The sequence below is a fragment of the Vombatus ursinus genome, unplaced genomic scaffold, assembly GCF_900497805.2.
Source record: "Vombatus ursinus unplaced genomic scaffold, bare-nosed wombat genome assembly UNPS02014770.1, whole genome shotgun sequence".
NCBI classification, from domain to species: Eukaryota; Metazoa; Chordata; class Mammalia; order Diprotodontia; family Vombatidae; genus Vombatus; species Vombatus ursinus.
In genome coordinates, this window is record NW_020954548.1 from 34455948 (window position 1) to 34481152 (window position 25205).

General features: G+C 37.9%; 1 protein-coding gene across 13 annotated transcripts in view; it reads right to left on the reverse strand.

Annotated features, from left to right (window-relative positions):
• MAPK8IP3 (mitogen-activated protein kinase 8 interacting protein 3) overlaps positions 1–25205 on the reverse strand; it is an 84790-nt gene that overhangs the window by 53798 nt on the left and 5787 nt on the right. For 8 of the 13 annotated variants that reach the window (XM_027862656.1, XM_027862665.1, XM_027862657.1 and 5 more), the window contains exons 2-5: positions 11955–12075; positions 8339–8409; positions 7878–7969; positions 1031–1054 (exon numbers count right to left, since the gene is read on the reverse strand). In XM_027862656.1, the coding sequence (XP_027718457.1) occupies positions 1031–1054; positions 7878–7969; positions 8339–8409; positions 11955–12075 (308 nt within the window). The remainder of the gene's footprint in view (positions 1–1030; positions 1055–7877; positions 7970–8338; positions 8410–11954; positions 12076–25205) is intronic. The other 5 variants (XM_027862669.1, XM_027862660.1, XM_027862668.1 and 2 more) reach the window with 1 other exon arrangement.

Genomic DNA, 25205 nt, shown 5'->3' on the forward strand with positions numbered 1-25205 from the left:
GGAAGATAAATAAAACCAACCATCAGCATGTTAGAAGCATTACCCAAGAAGCAGAGAAGATGTGCCTGACATTTCCTGTCTGCTCCATCTGGGATTCCCTTACACAACTCTCCATTACACACATCCTTCCTTCATTAGGCTCTAAGTAGAATGTATAGAACATAGTTCCTGTACATGGAATACCTCTCCAGGGACCTTCATCAGAGGCATTACAAATATTTCCTTCAGTAACCTTGTGTGAAATTAATATAATGGAATCTCAAGCCTTAGGGACACAAGTAAATGTAACCCAGGGGCTGTTAGAGGTGGTGATGGAAAGCCAGGGATTGGGGGTAGAGGTTCATTTCCACAAATAGCAGAAAAAGTCAAGGTGTTTTCATTTGAGTGCATTCAGTTTGAGAGCAGGGATTGTCTTTTTCTTTCTCTATACAACCTAGGCCAGGGCTCCAAGGTGTGTATTTAATAAATGTTACTTACTGACAGGATCACTGAGAATCAGATAACAAACACCAGGAGAGATCAATCAAGACTGCAGTCCAATCAACAGTGAGTGGATAATTTTATAACCTGTTCAGGGTCTAATACACATTGTTGGCAAAATGTTTTATGAGCAGCAATAACCATCAGTGATTCCTGACTTTAAGAAAAGGACAAACTCTTGGCTTATTCCTTATGTAAATTAAGAACCAGAATTTTGTGTCCAGTCTCTCCTTTGTAAACAGTGCACCTGCTAAAAAAGCAGGAAGCAGGAATTCTGTCTCTGTGTAAAGCAATGAAGAGTTCAACATAATTTGGTACTGCTTAACCACCCTGCTACTTCATATACCTTTCAGAAGGTGCAAATTACTGTTTTCTAGCTCCACAAAGATCAAGAAACTGCTGCCATGATCTGGTCCATTCAAAGAGTAATGGTCCATCTGTATTCAAGAAGGATTATCCAATAGCACTCCACACCATAGTCAATATGAAACACAATCCCTCATCTCCATTCCTCAGAACTACAGTAAAGAAACACTGTTATGGGCTTTACCTTTTCCTCCATGACTGGCGAGGACTGCAGCGAAGTGACAAAAACAACAGCCCACATATAGCAGCAAGGCACAGAAAGCAAGACAAGAAAACAATCATTAGAGAGCTAAAGGCATGCAAACACATTTAAACATGTGCTAACAATGACAAAAAACTGTTCAGCAATGTCTCCAAGCCCAGGTACCCTACTCTGCGCAACCAACCCTCTACATAAATGGACATATGCTAAGACAAGACAAACATATTCTGGAAGACAAATGTAGACACTGTACACACTCTCTTAATATACACAGTAAGCTTTCATATAGGTTTCTCTCATATACATACTCAAAGCAGGTGAAAATACATAAATGTACTCATGTGAGTGAATACTTAGGCAAAACACATGCTCATACTAATAGGTAGCAATATGTGTAGATGTATATGTAGACATATGTGCAGATCATACACAAACACACAGACACAGACACACCCCTCCCAACCCCCTCCAGGAAAAGGAAGTCCACATTCTTCAAATACAAATTTTCTAACAAAACAGTCACAGTTCACACGAACTTTTATTCTGTAGCTCCACCAAGTCAGACAGCAAAGTATGGAGTGAAAACAAAAAGTCATTGTCCTATTAAATGTCCAGTTTCAGCAGTGGACCACTACAAAGGATGTGGGACCCTGTAGTGGTGGTAGAAGAGCTAAAAGTAAGAATACAGTGGAGGACTACAGATTTAATTTCCAAGGTACAAAATGTCAGAGAAGAAAATAATATAAAATAATAAATAGAAATAAATAAAATAAATAAATTGAGAATTTGGGGGAAAAAGTTTCTTCTATCTTAGTTACAATCTCCTCAATTCCTAGAAGTAAACTTGACCTCAACATGTGTTTACCTTCCATTAATTTTAAAAACTAATCTGTCAACAAAAATGAAAAAAGTTGATGTTTTCTGAATCTCAATCCCTATTCTAGGGAGCATGTGTGCAGGTCTGTTCTTGTTTTTCAGTCATTTGAATTGTGTCCAACTCTTTGTAATTCATTTTGGGTTTTCTTGGCAAAAACACTGGAGTGGTCTGCCAGCTGATTTTACAGATAAGGAAACTGAGGTAAATAGGGTTAAGTGACTTGCCCAGGGTCACACAGCACTGTCTGAGGCTAGATTTGAACTCAAGAAGATGAGTCTTCATGACTTCTGGCCCAGCACTCTATCCATTTTGCCACCTAGTTGCCCATCAGGTCTGTTCTTACGCTGACTGTAATCCTAGCTCCTTTGTCCTCTAGAATATCATATTCCAAGCCCTCCACTCCTTTAACATGGAAGCTGCTAAATCTTGTGTGATCCAGACTGTGGCTCCATGATATCTGAACCATCTCTTTCTGGCTATATGCAATATTTCTTTTTTTTTTTTTAAATAATTTATTTATTTTTAGTTTTCAACATTCACTTCCATAAGACTGAGCTTTAAATTTTCTCCCCCTCTCCACCTGCCTCCCCAAGACGGTGTATAATCTGATATAAACTTGACTTATACATTCATATTAAGCATATTTTCACATTAATCATGATGTATAGAAGAATTAGAACTAATGGGAAGAGCTACAAGAAAGAAGAAATAAAACAACAAAAGAAAAGGAGAGCAGATAGTATGTTTCCATCTGCATTCAGATTCCATGGATGTAGATAGCATTTTCTATAATGATTTTTTTGGAGTTGTCTTAGATCCTTTGTATGCAATATTTTCTCCTTGATCTCGGAGCTTTTGAATTTGGCTACAATATTCCTGAAAGTTTTCATTTTGGGATCTCTTTCAGGAAATGAATGGTGGATTATTTCAATTTCTATTTTACATTCTGGATCTAAGATACCAGGGCAGTTTCTCTTGATTTCTTGAAGTCTCATAAAGTGATTAGCTTCCACTTGCCCATTCTAATCATTAAGGTGAGCCTTTTTTTTGCCTCTTTTTCCACTTGCCAATTTTGCTTTTTAAGGAATTCTTTTCTCCAGTGGATTTTTGTACCTCTTTTGCCATTAAACGAATTCTATTTCTTAAAGTAATATTTTCTTCAGTATTTTTTTGTGCCTCTTTTACCAAGCTGCTAATTCTCTTTTTATACTTTTCTTGTATCACTCTCATTTCTTTCCCCGATTTTTCCTCTACCACTCATCGCCTTCCTTAACTCTTTTAGGAATTCTTACTGGCCTTGGGTCCAATTAGCATTTTTCTTTGAAGCTTTGCTTGTAGCTGTTTTCACATTGTTTTCTTCTTAGTTTATGTCTTGGTCTTTCCTGCCACTGTAGTAGCTTTTAATGATCAAGTTCCATTTTTCTTTGTCTGCTCATTTTCCCAGCCTATTTCTTGACTTTGAACTTAATGTTAAAATTGGGCTATGCTCACCTGGGGTTGGGGAGCCAACCCCAACTGTGCCAAGCTTCAGCTTTTTCAAGCTGCTGTCTTCAGGGGTAGTTCTGGGGATCTGCAAGTTTTTGGTGCTTCCAAGGTAGTATGATCCTGGGAGAGGTATGGACACTGTTCTCCTGGTCTGTGCTCCGGTCTTTACCCAGGAATGGATCTTGATCCCCTGTAGCCACAAGTTCTAGTGCTCTTCTCTGCCTTGGAACTGCGACCAGGGCCCCTGTTCCCTTGTGACAGACCACAAACCTTTCTCTGCACCTTTGAACTGTGACCCAGAACTGTGTATGGGCAATAGAGTTGCCAATCAGTGGTAGCAGTGCCAGCAAAGGGTCCCCTATAATATCTTTCTAACTGGTTGTCAGACCCCTTTACTGTCTCTGGGCTGACAGCTCCTGACTACTGCTGTTGAAGCCACCTCTTTTAGTCTTTAAAACACCACACAATCTGGTCCTATCCTCTCTTTGAAGCTTCATTTGACATTACTTCTCCTCATGATTCAGCTGAACTATATATGACACTCATATGCAATATCTATCTTTCATCTCTCATCTTTATGCTTTTGCAATGGATGTCCATCATCTCTGAAATGCACATTTTTCTCACCTCCACTTCAGAGAATCTCACTTTTCCTTCAATGACAGCCCCAGCATTGCATTTTTCTTTCTTTCTTTCTTTCTTTTTTTTTTTTTGAGGAGGAGCTGCACTCCTTGGACTGGACTCCCCCTTATTTTATTTTTTTTAAAATTAATTTATTTTGATTTATCAACAATCATTTCCACATACTTTTGAGTTTTAAATTTTTCTCCCCCTCTCTCCCTACCACCCTTCCCAAGACGGCGCACAATCTGATATAGGCTATACATATACATTCCTATTAAACATATTTTCACATTAGTGATATTGTAAGGAAGAATTAGAACCAATAGGAGGAACCACCAGAAAGAAGAAACAAAACATAACAGAAGAAAAAAATAGAAAATAGTATGCTTCAATCTGCATTCAAACTCCACAGTTCTTTCTCAGGATGTGGCTAGCATTTTCCATCACGAGGCCTTTGGAGGTGTCTTAGATCCTTGTATTGCTGGGAAGGGTTAAGTTTATCAATACTAGTCATCACACAGCATGGCTGTTATTGTGTACAATGTTCTTATTGTGTACAATGTTCTCCTGGTTCTGCTCACTTCACTTAGCATCAGACCATCCAAGTCTTTCCAGGTTTTTCTGAAGTCAGCCTATTGATCATTTCTTATAGCACAACAGTATTCCATCACATTCATACACCACAACTTGTTCAGCCATTCCCCAATTGATGGGCATCTTCTCAATGTCCAATTCTTTGCCACCACAAAGAGCCAGCATTGCCTTTTTCAAGAAGCCTTTCCTGGTCTCCCCCACTGCCAGTACCCTCCAGGCACATCCTTTGGCCTCCTAAAACTCTCTAACAGTTGCTTTGCCTCCATTTGCCCAGGAAGAAGAGCTTTCTAGTCTCCCTAAGCATCCAATCCATCATGCTACAGATACCTTCTTGACACTCCTACAACTCCACAGAAGCTGCCTTGCCCCATCCAGCTTGCTTTCCAGCTACACTCAACTGCCTGATGTCCTGGCACAACTTCATCTCAGCCCGAATCCCTATGGACAATGATAATCCACCTAAACTCATTCCTCAATGACTAACATACTCTTACCGTCATATCCTTCCCATAGCAGGAAATCTAAATCCTAGCTGTCAATGTTTAAACACCCTTCTTCTCCCACTGATGACCCCCTAATTCCAATCACCCTGAATCCAACCTCTCCAAATGTCTCACTCAATAGCTAATCATTCCTTCCACTGTGTCCTGTGAATTGCTGGTTTCATAGGTAACAAACCAGCTTTCATCTAAAACCAAGGGAACAGAAAGAGTGCAGTCTATAGAACTGGCACTGCTTAGTGCCAATATCTTTATCTTGTACTAGTCTATATGAAATATATCAGTGCAGCAGGCCCCTGGACTATAACCTGATTTCAAATTCTATATACTCCTACAGCAGCAAGGCTCAAGGACAACCTCTCAACAAGGCAAGCCTTATCCTGCAGTAAATAATACCACTTTGGACCAGAGAGGAATGAATTGAGAGACTAAAGTTTCCCAGAAATTGATGGATGACATTTCAGAGAATGGGCTTTGGTCCAAGACAATTCTGATAGAGAGGCAGCATGGCAAACTGGAAAAATTAATGGATTTAGAATTACCAGGGTCCAAACCCACTTTTGCTACTCGTTATCTATGTGACCTTGGGCGAGTCATTTTATTTCTGGGGGGCTCAGTTTCCTCAAAAAAGAGGAGGATGAATTCGATAGCCTCTGTGGCCCTTTCTAGCTCTAAAACTATGACCTTACGATTTTGATATTTTCATTATAAATGGTTGTCTGATATTTTGAGGGGCACAGTGGCAAACTGAGAACACCTCAATACCATGCAGCTCTGCCCATAGTGCCTGAGATTGTAGATCAACCCTGCCTGACTACTGAGCTAAATTAGGAAAAAATCTGCTTCAGGCCAACACTTGGCTCTCTTTTTTCAGTCTCCAAGGTCTTTTTCCCTCCTGGGAGGATTGGCAGGGAAAGAACATGTTTGATGGAGATGGAATGTCACAGCTCCCAGGAAGCTGGCCAAAAGCCCAGCACACACTCAGATGTTGAAAGCAACAAAACTCCACCAGCCTCATTTTGCACTGTCCCTGTTCAGTTTTTCTACACAAAATTTGCATGAAATGCAGTTAACTGGATATTAGCTGGGTATTTTATTACAAATAAAACCTGATCAATCAGAAAGAAAACATGAAACGCCTATCTTCTCTCAGTCTCTCTGTTTAAATAGACCTAATATAACTAGGTGACAAAAAGTCCTCTGCTCTATTATACTAATTAAAAGCATCAACAATAGTTGCAGGTCTCCATTCTCTGCTATGAAGGGTAAACCTATATCTAAATATAAATACCAATCCTGAATTTTCCTACTGATAATTCTTTTTTTTTTTTTGGTGAGGCAATCAGGGTTAAGTGACTTGCCCAGGGTCACACAGCTAGTTAAGTGTCAAGTGTCTGAGACTGGATTTGAACTCAAGTCCTCCTGACTTCAAGGCCAGCGCTCTATCCACTGTGCCACCTAGCTGCCCCCCTATTGATATTTCTTAAACACTGGCTATTTATTTATGCCAGCTTTGCTATGTGTTATCCGAGTGACCTTGGGCAAATCATTTACCTTTTTTGAGCTTCACTTTCTTCCTTTGTAAAACAAAAGTTGGACAAGATGACTTCTGTTTTCCCTTTAAGCTCTAATTCCTATAATCTGGACAGGGTGTTGATTTTTCTTGTATGTCTGTACTTATTTGTTACAAGGGAGAGTTTTATTGGGTTGAAGGGGAATCACTGAGAAGTGACAATGATGTAAAAAAAAGAACATCAATAAAACATCTAAACATAAAAATAATATTCAGTAAAAAAATACATCAGAGGACTCTAATTTCAGTTATACAAACTGAAGCACAGGCATCTAAGTACCCTGTTCCCAACTTTTTGGGGTGACACAAAGGTTACATCTGTATAAAATACAGAAACACAATTTAAATCAACTTTAAGGGGCCTGCATATAAAGCTTAGGATAGATGTTCCTTATCAAACTAAAGGAGTTTGTAGAGAAGGGAACTCTTAAAAGTTCTTTGGTCTTCCCCAGGGCCACTCCCTTGCATTGGCAAATATCTAGATGAAGTGCATGTACTATTTTTCACTTTGGGAGTCAATTTTCTAGCTTCACTAAGATTGGTAAAGCAAAGAAGATGAAGCCAAATCTCAGACTGGCTTCTACTTTCCAAGTAATGTCAGCACCTACAGGCTAAGGCAGGGGTGGAAAACCTGTGGCCTCCACATGTGGCCCTCTAGGTCCCCAAGTGCAGCCCTTTGACTGAATTCAAACTTCACAGAACAAATTCTTTTATTAAGGCCACATGTAGCCTCCAGGTTGAAAGTTTCCCACGTTGGTGAAGAGTATTAAACTGATCAAACTCAGGACTCAGAAGTACGAAACTACTGAAATCAAAGTGTCATTGTTGACCGTTTCTGGTCTTACAAGCATTTCAGCTTAATATTCATAATGGTAGCATAGGTATTTTTCCTTCATATTAACTTTTCCCTGGTCCTCCACACTCAAATGGAAAACCTTCCTAACATGTAAAGCAAAGTAATCAGATCTACACACAATATTTCTTAGAGTCTCAGGAAAGCTCTGAATCCATGTCTGTTCTCCATCCATGGCTACATCATCCAAGTGGATTCTATTCTCCTTGATTTGGAAGGACACAGAACTTTCCTGAATAGTTTTCTTGTTTTTATAATTCTCTACATGGTATCTACTGTGATAAAAAATGAGAGTATACTAATATTCAATCTTCTTATCATACCTTCTCCCAGGTAGACTGCCTTCTGTTTGGCTATTTCCCCCAACCTGTTGCATCTTGGATCGTTCAATGTGTTCTACATAAGTCTGGATCATCTGTGGAAAAAGTAAATACTCATAAGTAAAGACATTACCTCAGTAAATTAATCTGCTTCTCTATCTTTCCTATCTCTAACTAACTGAATTTTTGGGTTCTGTGGTGCTTCTGGTAAGAATGCAGTGAAAATAGATTATAAGTATCATTCAAAAGTGGGATGAACAAACTTTTAAGGATAACAATACAATACCCAGGTAAACCCTAGAAAGGATACTGAATATTCAATTGCAATGAAGATCTAGCAAACTGGAAGAGACAAAAGGAGATCACTCTACTTAGAAGATTTTAACTTCTTTTGCCTCTTATTCATCATTGATTTTTAAGTATAGGTTGGGAGCTGTTAGAACAGAGCAAAATGGGGCACATACCTCTGTGTGTCTCTGGTGCAGGGCGTTATATTCCTTCTTCATCTCTGACTCACGCTCCTCCAGTCGAGAAACTAGACAACATAACCATTGTTGGTCAATTACATAATCTGTTTGTTACTTGCTCCTTTCTCCCCTTTTGATAACCTCCCAAAGCTGGTACCTAGAGCCAGGGGCTACTGATGCCGGGCATGAGTGTTCAAGCCTAACAGGAAATAGAAAGGTCTATGTAAGGCCCTTTCGCTGACAGGTAGTATCATAAGCAATTCCTAAGTACATAAGTGGTCTTATAAGTAATTCTTGACAAAGCCCTCATTACTTAGCAAGGGGTTCTAACAAAAAAAAGTCTGAAGAAGGTAGTTAACTTTCTCCAAGTGGATGATCCCACTGATAGGACTTTGGCTATGGGCATCTCAGTCTTAGTTTTAATTCAACAACTAGCAGAGAGTTAACACACCAGTCTAAGTTAATTAACAGACCCTTTCCCATAAATAAGGAAAAGGGATGGACAGGAAATGTATAGGGACAATCCAGGGCAGTGGTGTCAAACTCAAATGGAAAGAGATTCCTGCAGGATACATATTGACTTAGAAAACCACAAATTAACATTATCTATGTTGTATTATATTTTTATTTATTTTGTTAAGTATTTTGCAATTACATTTTAATCTGGTTTAGAGGTCTGGGTTTGACACCTCTGATCCAGGGAGCAGAGACTTTTATTTCATTTGATTTCAGTTACTTAAAAAACAAAAAACTGAAAACAGAAACAGTTTGACTTTTTCCTTAAGCAATTCAAAATGGTTATTATAATGACAATTGCTTGTGTTTATATGTTGCTTTACAATTTACAAAGTATTTTCCTCAAATGAAATACTGCTTCATGATTTAGGAAGCTCTTCCTCACAATAAGTTAATAAGACAGATAATACAAACATTATTTTTATACTTTGAAATGGCCACTGGAACAACTGTAAAAAAACCTGTGGTCACTTCCACGCCAGAACGCAATGCTGGATTGGGACTCTGGTGAAAGAGTATTAGCTCTATGTAAAGAAAGAGCTATGAGAGTGAAATGGCTTGCACTAGGTCACAAAGCTGGTAAGTGGCAGAACCAGGTCTTCTAATGAGAAATCTTGGTCTAAGTCCATTACATCATGTTGCAATCAACAATCTTTTTATCCCTGAACGACACTAGGGCACTAGCTCTGAGAAACGCCCTTGAATGACTATAACAAATGGGAGGATGAGGAAGAAAAGGGAATACAGATGAGAAAGAGAAAGAATAGGGGGGTGGTCAAGAAGAGGGTTCAGCAAAACAGGGGATGAGGCAAATTCTTCCCTCAACCTACCTGAAAACGTCCTCTTCCCCATCCTGGCTAGACAAGGACTCTTCCCACTTAACCCTGACCCATGGGCCCCACTCCCAACTACCCCCTCCTAATAACCATTCCCAAGAGTTATATGTTGGGCCTCTATTGTAAGTAAGACATGACTGCATACACCACTTGCACGAGTAGGAACAGTCATCTTTCTGGTAAGATGAAGATCCTGGAGACTTACCATCTGCATTGCAACCATACCTATGCCCTACAGATCACCGTTCTGTCCCATCAAGGGACACCTGAGCTTTGCCATCCATCTTGCCTCTTGTACCCTAAAGACTGGTGGACCTTTTTATCTACACTGCAGCTGTATCCCCTATCCCCCGTTATGCATTGTTTCTTTTTTTGTTTCTTTCTATTGCAATGTTAGCTCCTTGAGAGTAGGGGCTGCCTCATTTTTCTGTTTGTATCCTCAGTGCTCAGCATGATACTTGGCACAAGGTAAGTGCTTAATAAATGTTTTTTCAATATTTTTTTTTTCATTCATTGAAGAAAGAATAAGAGAAGAAATAAGGACATCACACAAGGGCAGAAGTTATGTTGTCTTAAACTATCACCATTGGTTTATGAATGTGTCTATTTCTCAACAGCATTCTGAGCGAGATACATAGGAGGATTGGTGGATAAAGGGCTAAGAAATTCTAGAGATCTAGAGATATGACACTGACAAAATAGGCAAGCCTTTACAGATATAGAAAACAAGGTATCAAAAAAAAAAAACAACCAGAAGGATATTCCTGTAGATTAAAAGTACATCAGTGAATCAATACTACATGGACCTAAGATTCTATATAATTGTAAAAAAGGGTGGTATATACATAGGTAAAATGGGTTTTTAAAATATTGTATACTCAGGCTTTAAAAATAGAAATTCTTTCTGTGGGAATATCCAAGCTGTCCCTACATTCCTATTACATTTCCACTAGCACCACCAATCTCTATTACCCTATTAATCAAGACCCCATTTAGTTAGTTCTCTGAGCCACTAGCATTTGCAAACTGCTTATAACCTTGGTTTGAAGAACCATGAAGGAGTTGTCAAGACCAAAAAAATCTCCAGACAACTGTACCATCAATTTGATTTCAACTTTTCAAAGAAATACACCACTTAAGTGGCTTTCCAAAATTATATGACAAAGTAACAAAAAATGTTCCGATCACGGCAAATTCTAATTATAGCAACCACTCCCTGTTCTTTAAAATATTTAGTTTTATACATGGTAAGAATAATTAGATAGGAATGGATAACTTTTAACATTACAGTCACTTTTGACAGAAAATTTTAAAACAAAGGAAAATAATTTTTCTTACTATACTGTTAAAATACCTTTTCTGCTAACTCTCTTCACTAAGTGTGTTGTAATCTCCTTGACCAGGGGTTAACTTTTTTTGTGTCATAGATCCCTTTGGCAGTCTGGGGATGCTTATAACCCATTCTCAGAATAATACATATTTTTAAAAATTTGCAACTGAAGGAAATAAAATACTCAATATCAGTTAGAAGTTACAGAAAATAAAGATGAAATTTTTTCCCATCTAAATTCACAGATCTTCTGAAATCCATCAAATCTGTCTTCAGGTCCTACCCTAAATCAGGCAGGACTGCCTTCTCTGATATCAGTAAAGTGGCAGTTCTAATAGCTGGTTACAATGTCTGAAATCAAGAAAGAGTAAACATTCCTTAATCTCATTACTGAAGAAGCCAGGTAATCCACCAAAAAAAAAATGAATAAAACAAGATGTTGTTCAGTTGTTTTTCAGTTGTGTCTCACTCTTCATGATCCCATTTGTTATTTTCTTGGCAAAGCTACTTGGAATAGTTTGCCACTTCCTTCTCCAGTTCATTTTACAGAGGAGGAAACTGAGGCAAATAGTGTTAAGTGACTTGCTCAGGGTCACACAGCTAATAAATGTCTGAGGCCAAATTTGAACTCAGTAAGAGGAATGTTCCTGAAGTCAGGCCTGGCACTCTATCTACTAAGCACCTAGAAGCTCCCATTAAAACAAGGTAGCAAGGGCTTAAGTAGGTTATACACTTTGTAAGCACAGAAACTAATCTAAACCAGAAAACTGCAATAGCATCTAAATTAAAAGATGCTGTCTGAATTAAGAATAGAATTTATTCTTCTCTAGTTTTTTTCCCCTCAAAGATCTCAATACATTATCTACTTCAAGCAATCTTAGAGCAAAGAACATACAATGACTCAATTGGATTATACATACTAGTTACTTACTTTGATCTGCATAGTTTTTGGCTTTTAGCTCTAGCTGTCGAGTCTGGAACTCATAGTGTTCCACCTGGATTTGTAGATCTTTCTTTTCTTGTTCCAAGGCATCTTCGAACTCAATGAACTTCTACAAGTTAAAGGAAGAGAGAAGCATGTAAGCAGGCATAGGTAACATAATGCATAGATAACAAATCATGAACACTTAGAACTAGAGGGGACCTAGGTTTCATAGAATTTAGAATTGTAAGGGACATTACAGATCATCTAATCCAATCCCCTCATGCTAAAGTTAGGGAAAAATAGGCCCAGAGAAGACAAGTGACTTGCTCTGTGTTTCAGAGCTAATAAATAAACAGGCTGACTTGCATATTAAACGAGTAGAGGGATTGGAATATGATATTCTGGAGGGCAAAGAAGCTAGGATTACAACTAAGAATAACCTACCCAGCAAAACTTCAGGGAGAAAAATGGTTATTTAATGAAATAGAGGACTTTTAAGTATTTCCAATGAAAATACCAGAGCTAAATAGAAATTGTGACTTTTAAACACAAGACTCAAGAGAAGCATAAAATGGTAAACAGGAAAGAGTAATGATAAAGATCTCAATAAAGTTAACCTGTTTACATTCTGTTATGGAAAGATGATAAACTCCTAAAAACTTTTATCATTATTAGGCCAGTTAAAAGGACTTTACATAGATAGAGAACATGGATGTGAGTTGATTATGTTGGAATGATCTTTAAAAAAAGGGAAGGGATAAGAAAGAGGGATGCACTGGGAGAAGGGAGAAGAGCGAAACAGAATGGGGAAAATTTTCTCACATAGAAGGGTCAGACAACAAAGAGCTTTCATAATGGAGGACAAAACGGGGGTAGAGGTGGTGGGCAATGCTTGAACCTCATTTACCAGAATTGGTTCAAAGAGCGAAGACTACATATACACACTTAGTTGTGTATAGAAATGTAACTTACCCAAGAGGGAAATAGGAGGGGAAGCAGATAAGAGGAAAATGGGGATGGGGAGGGAAGATGATAAAAGGGAAGGCAGATTAAGGGAGGCAGTGGTTAGAAGCAAAATAGACATGAGATACAGGATAAAAAGAGAGAAAAGGAAAAGAAGAAAATGAGTTAGAGGGAAATACACAATAACCATTACTGACTGTGAATAGACGAGCTCATCCACAAACCAGAAGTAGTTAGCAGAATGGATTAGAATCCAGAATCCAACAATATGTTGTTTATAAGAAATGTACTTGAAACAGAGAGACACACAAAGAGTTAAAATAAAGGGCTGGAGTAGAATCTAATGTTTCGGCTGAACTAAAAAAAGCAGGGATAGCAATCATGATCTCAGACAAAGGAAAAGCAAAAATAGACCTAATTAAAAGAGATAATCAGGGAAACTACAGTTTGCTAAAGGGTACTATAGACAGTGAAGTAATATCAAAAAATTGTATAGCAAGTTTTTCTGATAAAGGCCTCATTTCTCAAATATATACTAAATATAGAACTGAGTCAAATTTATAAAAATATGAGCCACTCCCCAATTGATCGATGGTCAAAAGGATACGAACAGGCAGTTTTCAGAAGAAGAAATCAAAGCTACCTATAGTCATATGAAAAAATGTTCTAAATCACTATTGATTAGGGAAAGGTAAATTAAGACAACTCTGAAGTACTACCTCACACCCATTAGAAATGAGAAATGCTAGACAAGGGAAAATAAGTACACTAATGGATTGCTGATGGAGTAATGAACTGGTCCAATAATTTTGGAGAACAATTTGGAACTAGAGCCAAAACTGTACATACCCTTTGACCAAGCAATCCCAGTACTGGGCCTGTATCCCAAAGAGATCAGAAAAAGAGGAAAAGGACCTACATGTACAAAAATATTTACAGCAGCTCTTTTTGTGGTGGCAAAGAATTGGAAATCTAGGGGATGCTTATCAATTGGGGAATGGCTGAACATGCCGTGGCACATGCTTGTGATGGAGTACTATTGAGCTGTCGGAAATGACAAGGGGGATGGTTTCAGAAAAACATGGCAAGATCTACAAGAACTGAGAAGTGGGAGATCCATTGTGCACAGTAAACAGCAATGCTGTAATAATGATTGACTGTGAAAAGACTTGGCTACTCTGACCAATACAGTGATCCAAAACAGTTCCAAAAGACTCAGTATGGAAAAAATGCTATCCATCTCTAGAGAGAGAACTGATGCACTTTGAATGCAAACTGAAGTATAATTTTCTCATTTTATTTTTTCTTGCCATTTTTTTCAATATGTCTAATATGGAAATATGTTTTGCATGATTTTAAATGTAGAACTGATATATTGCTTGTCATCTCAATGGATGAAGGAGAAGGGGACAGATTTTGGAACTCAAAATTTAAAAAGAAAAGAATGTGAAAAATAAATAAATAATAAATTTAAATGAATATGCAGATTGCGAGACTTCAGATTTTGGGCTCTATTACAACAACTTGAGCAACTTAAGAAATCATACATTATAACCTCAACATTTTACAGATGAAAAAATTAAGCGAGGAAAGCCTGACTGGCTTAATGTCACACTTTGGAAGTTTATATTAGAGCTGGTACTAGAACTCAAGCATTACAATTCAGGAGTTATTAAGAGTTGAATACTTTTCTCACTCTACGTGAATAATACAGGAGCATACAACAACTATCCTCAAAAGGAGAAAAATGACTTTATATAGCACATTAATATGGAATAACCTTAATATTTTCTAATCAGGCAACACAATGTCCTAAGAGACTTTGAGAACATGGTGCCTTCTGCCTATTCAGTGAAACTGGTATGAGGAGTCTCAGATTTTCCCAAAATTCTGATGTTATCTCACTGTATTAAACATCTGAATTAGGTACTACCTACTTTTGTCCTAATCAAAATTTCAAGTACTACTCAATTCAGAATTAATGGAAAAATCAAAACCACAGAGAACACTTAGCTTCTATTGTACTATGAAATGTACCATTTCTGTTCTTCAGACACCAAAGTAAGAGGGATACTGGTGTGGCTTTGGAGTTCAAATTCATAAAATGTATTTCTGAATAAAAGCAAAACAATATAAAACTGAGATGAAAATAAAACATTTCCAAAATTAAAAAAGTACTAATGAATAGTCCTAAATTAAAACTTAAAAAACAAAACAAAACAAAACAATAATATAGTCAAAAAAAAAGTTAGAGCCTTTAGAAATGAAGCAGAAGAATTTCTGGGACAATGAAGGGTTAAATAAACGGTTCACTTTTTGACATAGCAGGTTTCCTGACTACTTCATTAAAGCAATGCTTGCCATGACTTCATATTATTTCTAAAAACCTCAATCACTCACTCCTATGCATATGTACATACATATGTTATATATTACATGTAATATAAATTAGGACAAAAATGTGTGTATTTGTGTGTATCTATATCTCTCTCTCCCCCAAAGATCTTTCCTGGATTAGCCTCTAAAAGATCCTTGTGATAAAATGACTTCTGGGGCTCTCACCTGATGACTCATTCAGGGTAAGATGTGGGATGAAAAAAAAAATTCCAAAGGGAGAAAGAGGGGGAATAAAAAGGGCTGGGGAATAGACAGGAAACAAAGGGGTATTCAGAAAGAAAAAAATAAATCCTATACTCATTATATCAGATACAACTGAAATCAGGTAGATTGATGGGGAAATACTTCCATAACCAAGGAAAATCATACAAATACAAGTGGCATGAAGAAAAAGTTTTGAAAAATAAAGTTTCCTTCAAGAATCAAATGAAGAGGGGCAGCTAGGTGGTGCAGTGGATAGAGCACCAGCCCTGGAGTCAGGCGGACCTGAGCTCAAATCCAGCCTCAGGCACTTAACACTAGCTGTGTGACCCTGGGCAAGTCACTTAACCCCATTGCCTAGTCAAAACAAACAAACAAACAAACAACTGAAGAGTCAACCTTCGGCAGGAGGACTTTCTTAGACCCACCACTGTTTAGTATCTTTCCAATAAAAGTTACCTGGTGTCTTTTTTCTGTGCCCGTGTTATCTACCTCATTAAAAGAGAGATTTCTCTTAAGGCAGGATCTATTTCATTTTTGTCTTTGTATCCTGGGTACTCAGCAAAAAAAAATGCTTAATAATGTAAACTGACTGAATGATTTTGGGTTGGAACGTTAATATGAACACATGTAATTTTCTTCAAATCCCACCTCTGAGTTCTACCCTAATCATGTGCTATCTTAGACCTAGGTTCATACTCCATCACCAGAAATTTTGTTTTCTCATTTCCTTTTGCAAGTATATTTTATCTCCAAATATGACATATGATACCAGGAGTCAATTGAGAGTTATGTCCACAAAGTCAAGAACAACATATGACACTGCAGGAAAACTTGAATCGGGATATGCAGAGAATTGAAGAATCCCAGGATCTGAGTTAGAAAGAATGTCAAACGTCATCTTAGCCTGTTCCATACCTGAACAAGAACTCCCTCTACAACAAACTTGATAAGTGGTCATCAAAACTGCTTGAAAAGCTCTAGAAAAGCCTGTATTTGCCAAGGTAGCTCATTTCACCTTGGGATGACTCAAATGGTTAGATGTTTTCCCTTACATCCAGCAGTCAGCATTGTGCCTGGTACACAGTAAATGCTTAATAAATGGTTGTTGACTGACTGACATTCAGCTTAAATCTACTCTGCTGCAACTCCACACATTGTTTCTAGTCCAGTCTTCTGGGGCAAAGTAGAACAAGTCCAATATCTCTTTAGTATAACAGTCCTTCAAACACTTGTAGACAGCTGTCAAATTTCCCTGTAGTCTTCACTTCTCCAGGTTAAACATCTCCATTTTCATCAACCAAATCTCATATGAAATAATGATAAGAACCTTCACCAATCTGGTCACTGCCTGTAGTCACTTTCCAGATTATCCATGGCACTCCTAAAATGTGTCCCTGAACAGACAAATACAGAACAAAAGGCCTTGTTGTTGTTTGTCCTTTGTTCTCAAAGAGGATCATGACATCAGGAAGATGATGCCATGATATGCAAAGTGAATTGGATTTAAGTGAGGGAGGGCTCTGCAAAGTCACCGGCCTCACATTCTCCTCCAGAGCCATCTGGGTCCAGTGGCCAGATGCTTTTCAAGCTAAGGTCTTTAACAAGTCTCAGTTTGAGCCCATTCAGTGATTAAAGCTTAATAAGAATTGAGGCAGAGAATGGCCTCTTTACCTAGTGAAAAATTTAAAACAAACAGTGAAGGAATAAGTAAGCAAATAAATAGATAGATGATCCCATGGGGGAGGGGGAGGGGAGAGATACTCTCTGGGTTTCTGGGCAAAATAAAAACAACTGGTATTTACATTCATTCTGAGATAATCAGGGTCCACACAATGACCAAATACGGCCTGGCATGTGAGGAGAAGGACCACTTCTTCATCAACTGAGGCAGGGGTGAAGGAGAAGATAGTGGCAGAAGGCATATGAGTAACAGAAGATGAAAAAAGAGGGGAGAAGAGTGAGCTCTTAGAGAATGGCCTCAATTTTTTCTATAAAATATGAATCAAGTTTTGCACCTAAGAGAGTGGGGGGGAGGAGGAATAATGAGAGCTTTAAGGAAGAATGAAAAGGTTTGGAAGAGCTGCTATGGAGAAAGGGAAAATGAATAGATAAAGGAGTTATATTAGGATTGCCTAGCAGCTGGGAGGGCCCAGTTGAGTTTGTGTAACATAAATTTGTAGTGTACGCAATCAAAATAGGTACGTGATTTTTTCCACCTTTGCTCAGCAACATGTGTGGGAAATGAAGGCAGAAATGCCTTCCCAATGATGGGAATTATGCAAGGCTGAGGCTAGGCAGGCTGCAACTGACAAAATGATAAAGGGGCTAGAGATTCAGGAGAGGAGGACTTCATAGAATTGAATTGGTTCAACAAGTGGTCAAGTTGGGGAAAAGAGGAGATAGTAACTAGGGCAGGGGAGACAGCCTGAGAAAGAATTGAGGGGTTAAGGGATTAGAAGCCACCAATGACTTGTTAGAGAAAAGATGACCAAATAAGACAACTAAAAATGGGAAGATAAGGGGCCTAACTTAGGAAATTCCAGCCTGACATATGTAAACAAGTTGTTGGTGCTAAAAAATGGGAAATGGATAAAATACTAAGCACCAACAAAGACTATTACGACTTCCTAAGAAGTTTAATTTGGAAATCAACTGCCACTATGAGATTGAAAAAACTTAGAAAAAGCCTTGACCAGCAAACACTTCATCTTGCTAGTGGATAAAGGTGGCAGCCAACAGCAACAACTGGTTTAGTATACAAACTCATTTGTATGCTCTCATAGGAAAGTTTGGCAAAAAAATTATAAATCTCATAAAACTCCATCCAAGAAGCAAGAGAGAAACATAAATTTATTTAAAAGTTGGGGAGAGACCTTACACTAGATCACCTTGAGGGCATTTAAGTATGAAATGGAAGGACAAATAACAAACAAAAAAATGGAATATGTCAACATTTTTTTTTAATTCTACAATTTTATTATTTATTTTTTGCATTCTTCTCTTTTTAAATTCTGAGTTCCAAATTCTCTCCCTTCCTCCCACCCCCTCCACCACACTTAGTAGGCAGGCAATATGATATCAAGTATACATGTGAAATCATGCAAAACATATTTCTATATAAGCCATATTGCCAAAAAAAAAATGAGAAAATTATACTTCAGTTTGCACTCAAAGTTCATCAATTCTCTCTCTAGAGATGAAAAGCAGTTTTTTTTTTCATCCTGAGTCCTCTGGAACTGTCTTAGATCACTGTATTGGTCAAAGTAGCCAAGTCTTTCACACTTGATTGTTACCACAACATTGCTGTTACTGTGCACATTATACATGTGAAATCATGATTTCCTATTTCTGACTTTACTGTGCATCAGTTCATATAGGTCTTACTATGTTTTTCTGAAACCATCCCTCTCATCATTTCCTTTTTCTTTTTGTTTTTGCTAGGCAATGGGGTTAAGTGACTTGCCCTGGGTCACACAGCTAGTAAGTGTCAAGTGTCTAGTCTGAGACAAGATTTGAACTCAGGTCCTCCTGACTTCAGAGCCAGTGCTCTATCCACTGTACCACCTAGCTGCCCTTCCTCTCATCATTTCCCATAGCTCAACAGTACTCCATCACAATCACATGCCACAGCATGTTCAGTCATTCCCCTATTAATGAGCATCCCCTCTTTTTCCAATTCTTTGTCACCACAAAAAAAGCTACTAAAATGTTTTTGTACATACAGATTCTTTTCCTTTTTCTCTGATCTCTTTGGGATACAGAACTAGTAGTGGTATTGCTGGGTCAAAGGGTGATGACTCTCATGGAGTCATTAGCTTGCACTTGGCCAATTCTAATTTCTAAGGAATTATTTTCTACAGCGAGATTTTGTACCTCATTTTCCACTTGGCCAATTTTATTTTATTTTATTGGCTAGCAATTGGGGTTAAGTGACTTGCCCAAGGTCACATAGCTAGTTAAGTGTCAAGTGTCTGAGGCTGCATTTGAACTTAGGTCCTTCTGATTCCAAGGCCAGAGCTCTATCCACTGTGCCACCTAGCTGCCCCTCCAATTCTATTTTTTAATGAATTCTTTTCTTCAGTGAATTTTTGTGCCCCTTTTACCATTAAGCCAATTCTTTTTAAGGTGTTAGCTTCAGTATTTTTTTGTGCCTCTTTTACCAAGCTGTTAATTCTTTTTTCATAATTTTTTTGTATCACTCTTACTTCTTTTCCCAATTTTTCCTTTACCATTCTTAGCATTTTCTTTAATTCTTTCAGGGATTCTTGTTTTGCTTGGGTTCAGTTAACATTTTTCTTTGAGATTTTGTCTGTAACTGTTTTCACATTGTTGTTGTCTTCTGAGTTTATGTCTTGGTCTTCCCTGCCACTGTAGTAGCTTTTTACAGTCAAATTTGTTGTTGTTGTTTGCTCATTTTTCTAGCCGATTTCTTAACTCAACTCTACACTAAAGTTGGCTCTGCTCACCTGGGAGTGAGGAGGAACTGTCCCAAACTTTAGGCTTTTTCGTGCTGCTGTTTTCAAAGCTAGTTCTGGAGGTCTATAAATTTTTGGTACTTCCAAGGTGGTGTGATCCTGGGAGCAGTATGGTCACTGTTCTCCTGGTCTGTGCTCTGGTCTTCACCCAAGAAAGGTCCCTGCTCCCCTACAACCACAAGTGCTAGCGCTCTCTTTACCCTGGAACTGTGACCCAGATTCCTACTCCCTTGTAACTGACCACAAGCACACCTCTCCTCCTTGGAACAGCAACACAAAACTTTGTATGGGCAATAGTTGTCAAGCAATGCCAGCAATGCCAGCCAGTCCACTGTAATCTCTTTCTGACCAGTTGTTTAACCCCCTTACCATCTCTGGGCTAAGAACTCCTGCTGCTACTACCGCTGCCACCATGTGTGGAGGCCAACAGGCTTCTACCTTGGTATGACTAACTTGTCCTGGGGACCTCCTAAGTTTGCCTAGGCCAGAAAAATGCCTCACCCTGATCTTTTATTGGTTCTGCTGCTTCAAAATTTTACTTAAAACATTATTTTAAAGTTGTCTGGATGGGTATGTCGAGAGTTTAGATTGGCTGCCTCTAATCTGCCACCTTCCTGTCAACATTTCTATAACAAAAGTCTCTTATGTTGCTCTGATCTCTTTTGGAAAAAAAAAAATTCTTTTGTCCATTAATGACATTAGAGCTAGCTACCACTTGAGAACTCTAACATCAAAGTCCACAATATGCCACCTGAGGAGATTAAAATATCACTAAAGAAAATAAAAATGAGAAGAACAGCTGGATAAGAAAAAGTATATACAGAGGAAGTCTATGATGAAAGTGATACACTTTTGAGGCATATGGAGGCACCTTATCTCAAGGTATCTGAGAGAAGAAATGATATGAAATAATAGGGAAAAATTATTTACAAAAAATTACTATCAACCAACAGAAACTTATTAATTGCCTAAGTCCAAAGTGCTAGGGATAGAAAAACAAAAATCCAACAGTTCCTTCACTTGAAGAGCTCACATACTATTATGGGAGATAGGAAGTATTAAAAAAACTACATACAAAATGAACATAAGATAATTTCTGGACAGAGAGCATTAGTATCCAAGGGGATCAAGAAATGTCTCAAGTAGTCACTGGCACTTGTGTACACAACTAGGAATTCTGAGGAGCAAAGGTGAGGAGAGAGTGCTTTCCTAAAACAAAGAAGCAAGAGCTGGAGTGTCATAGTGGGGAACAAAAAGCAGGCCAGTTTGGCTAGACTACAGTGTTTGTGAGTAGAAATAATGTATAATGAGTCTAAAAAGGTAGAATCTCAGCCTAGAAAGGTTGTGAAAGGCTTCAAATGAGAGAGAAGTTTGCATTTTATCCTACATGTAAAAGGGAGCTACTGGGGTTTACTGAGTAGGAATGTGACCTCATCAGATCTATGCTTTAGGAATATCACTTTGGAAGCTGTGTGACAGATGGATATGAGAGGGTAGAGATTTCAATCAGGAAATCCAATCGAGAGATGATTCAACAGTCAAGGTGAGAGGTGATAAGAGTTTAAATTAGGGTCACAGCTGTCTAAATAGAGAGAAGGGGATTACAACAAGAAATGTCATGGAAGCAAAACCAACAAGGCTTGGCAAGTGAATGGCTATGTGGGGTGACAGACAATAAGGATTCAAGGATGACTCTACGCTTGTAAACTTAGTGACTGGGAGGATGGTGGTGCCCTTGACAGAAAGAGAAATCATAGGATTAAGAGGTGGGGTTTAGGGAAAAAGATAATGAAAACTGTTTTAGAGATACATGAGTATGAAATGCCTATAGACATCTAATCCAAAATGTCCAAGCACTTCGTGATATGAGACTGATTAGAGCTCAGGAGACAATGGCTAAATATATAGCTCCAGGAGTAATTTCTGAGATGATAATTAAGCCCATGGGAACTGATGGGGTAACTGAGAAAGAGTACAGAGAGAGAAGAGAAAAAGGTCCATGACAGTCTTTAGATACAGCCACAGTTAGGGAGATTGCAAGAGTGATCATACAGGAGAAGAACCAAGAGAAAGCAGTGTGACAAAAATCCAGAGAGGAGAGTCACTAAAAATAGTAACTGTAAAAATATCCATAAATACCAGTGCATATGCTGCTTTGTCATCTCTACAAAATCTTTATGATGCACCTAAACTACAGATGCATCAAGGGCATCCTTGATGAAGGCATGAAAAGGAGGCAGGCAGTTTTTTGCAAATGATATTCTGCAGCTGAATAGTCATACAAACTGACTGGAAGGTGCTAAGAACACAAAAATCCCACTGTGCTTACTATTTTTTTATTATTAAAAATCTGGTTTAGTAAAGCAAATTGCTACCTTAAAGATTCTCCTCTAATAAGGTGTCTCCCATGCATATGTCAAAATCACATAAAACTCTATGAAAGATATAACAATATGACCTCATATGAACACCCTGTGATTAGTGATCACAAAGAATACACAAAAAAGGTAGACAAATGTTTGTCAGAGGTGTTTGCCATTGCTGTAGAATTCACAAGGAAGAAGTATTCCCCATAGATGGTGAGGCCCTCTAGATTATTTGTTTGATATGATTTTGTACTGACATGATAAAGCCCTGAAACACTGCTGTGCTTTCTAAGTGAGATCCATTATTACTCAAGAGTTCAGCCAAACTATCCACATAGGAGAGACCAAGCGGATGAAAAATGCCTATTGAAGACTCTGACATGCAGTTGAACGGACAATCCATGAAGTTGGTCCAACAGTATGTATAACCTGAAAAAGCACGCAAATGGACAATAAGTTGGCTTAGACCTAAAGAGAATAAGCTAAATTGTCTTTAGGAAATTGTACAATGCTTTTAATGATCAAATATGTTAATATATATAAAGTACTTTGTAAACCTTAAAATATTATTTAAATCTTGTTTATTATTAAAAATACTGAGTTTCTCCTTGAAACAAAAGCCTATCTTTTTAACATGAGTGGTCTTCAGTAATCACCTATAGGTGCATGTCATAGAACAAAGTTTCTGAAGGCTTAACACATTAACAACGAAGAATTGGCCAGGAGAAGCAGTGTAAAGGATATCATCATTGAATTTATACCAGAAGGAAAGGCTAGCCAGTCATATAGTGAAACTATCAGTGGTTTGTTCCATTGATACTCATGTGATTTCAAGAGATCTAGAGGATTTATTAGAGGATTGTTGAGGATTTAGGGGAGGACATGGATAAGCACTGAGGAAAAATTTAAATCTGTAGGGTTTGGTTTTGTTTTGACTAAGCTATTCTCTGCATTTCTTACCTAGCCTTGATCACTGAATGGGTACTGCCTCAGTCAAACTGAGAACCGTTAAAGACCTTAGCTTAAAAAGACTACGGTCTCTCATTGCATCCAGGGTCATCTCCAGTCATCCTGATCCACCTATATCTCGCCACTGGACCCAGATAGCTCTGGAGGAGAAAGTGAGGCTGGTAACTTTGCACAGCCCTCTCTCACTTAAATCCAATTCACTTGCATGTCATGGCATCACCTCCCTGATGTCACAGCCTTCTTCCAGGAGGAAGACAAACAACAACAACAACAACAAATCTGTAGGTTTAAACCAGTAAAAAGAGTACCCACGGTAATAAAATCATATATACATTTGAGTAGAAGTCAGAAGCAGAAAAAGATTAAGTTCAGTAGACTGTTGTTTTTTTTTCCTGGTATAGATTCAGGTTGAAATGTGCCAAGAAATAGAACTTACATTGATTTCCATGAAAAATTATTCTCAAATGAAACAAACTTAACAATCTACATTGGCTTATCTCAATATTCCTTATCTGAGTGATACTACAGTATGATCTATATAGAAGGAAACGAAAGAAATATGGTCTTTGCCCTATAGAATTCATGTTCTTAAAACAGAAAGCCATGCTGATGTAAATAGACACATTAGGAAAGCAAGCTTCATGAGCCCACCCACAGGAGCACAGATGGAATCTCATTTCTTAGGGAAGCACAGTCAGGAAGAAAAAGAAAGCTGCTTGTTGCTGGAAATAAGATAATAAGGGATTCTATACCTTCCATTCAGTAAGGTAAGGCTTCATCGAATAAAACTGAAGTCGAGAAAGGAAGTCTACCCCTGAAAGTAAAAGATAATGTGGGAGAAGGCTTAGAATTTTCAGAGGTTTGTTTAGCTCAAGCACAATGGTCAGAAAACCATAGTGATCTGTATCCTAAAAGTTAGTTTTGGTGTAATTAACGATGTCTCGTCTTCTGACACTACTAATATATGTCTTCAACTATTATTTGGCTATTATATGTCACGTTCATCCCCAGAAGGTTAGCTACTAGATGGTATATCTTTTTTCTTCAAATAAAGAGATGGTCTAAAGAGAAGTGGGTACAATCTTTGATAGCAGAAGTACCTGCCTCAATTAAATCAGAAATGCTTCAGCAATTGTTCATAAAATCTTCTCAATCAGTGTCTAAGCTCCTTAAGAAAGTGAAGCATGAATTGTTCATCTTTACATTCCCCCACTGTCCATCAGTGGTCCATGTACATATCACCTGACTCAAGAAACACACATTTGTTGATTTGAAGTTATAAAAGATTCAACAGTTTGTTACTTCCACTCTAATCTCTAACCAATGAGGCCCTAAGGACTTCTCTCCATTTAGTAACAGCAGCAATGGCCAACAACACTTTTAAGCCTCTCTGGACTCAAGAATAAAAATGGACACTTTCCACTCAAAGTTTTTCTAAGAATATTGTCTGATGACCATATTAGAAAAAAATACTAATAATGAGAAATACAAATGAAAACAACTCTGACATTTTACTTCATACCCAGAAAATTGGCAAAGATGATAAAAGATAGAAATCAATGCTGCAGGAACTGTAGAATTATGTAAGAAAAATCCCCAAAATTCTCATATGTTGACCCAAAGATATATAAGCACATACCCCAAAGAAGGTCAATGGTAGAAAGGTCTCACAAATACCCAAATATTCACAGTAGTACTTTTTGTAATAGTAAAAAACAATAATCAAAGTAGGTGCCTATCAATTGGGGAAGGGTTAAATAAAGTGCTATATGAATATAATGAATAATATTGAAACACAAGAAATGAATATACAGAATTCAGAGAAACATTACAGGACTTTTATGAGCTGATGTAGGGCAAAGAAAGAACAATATTCTAGAATG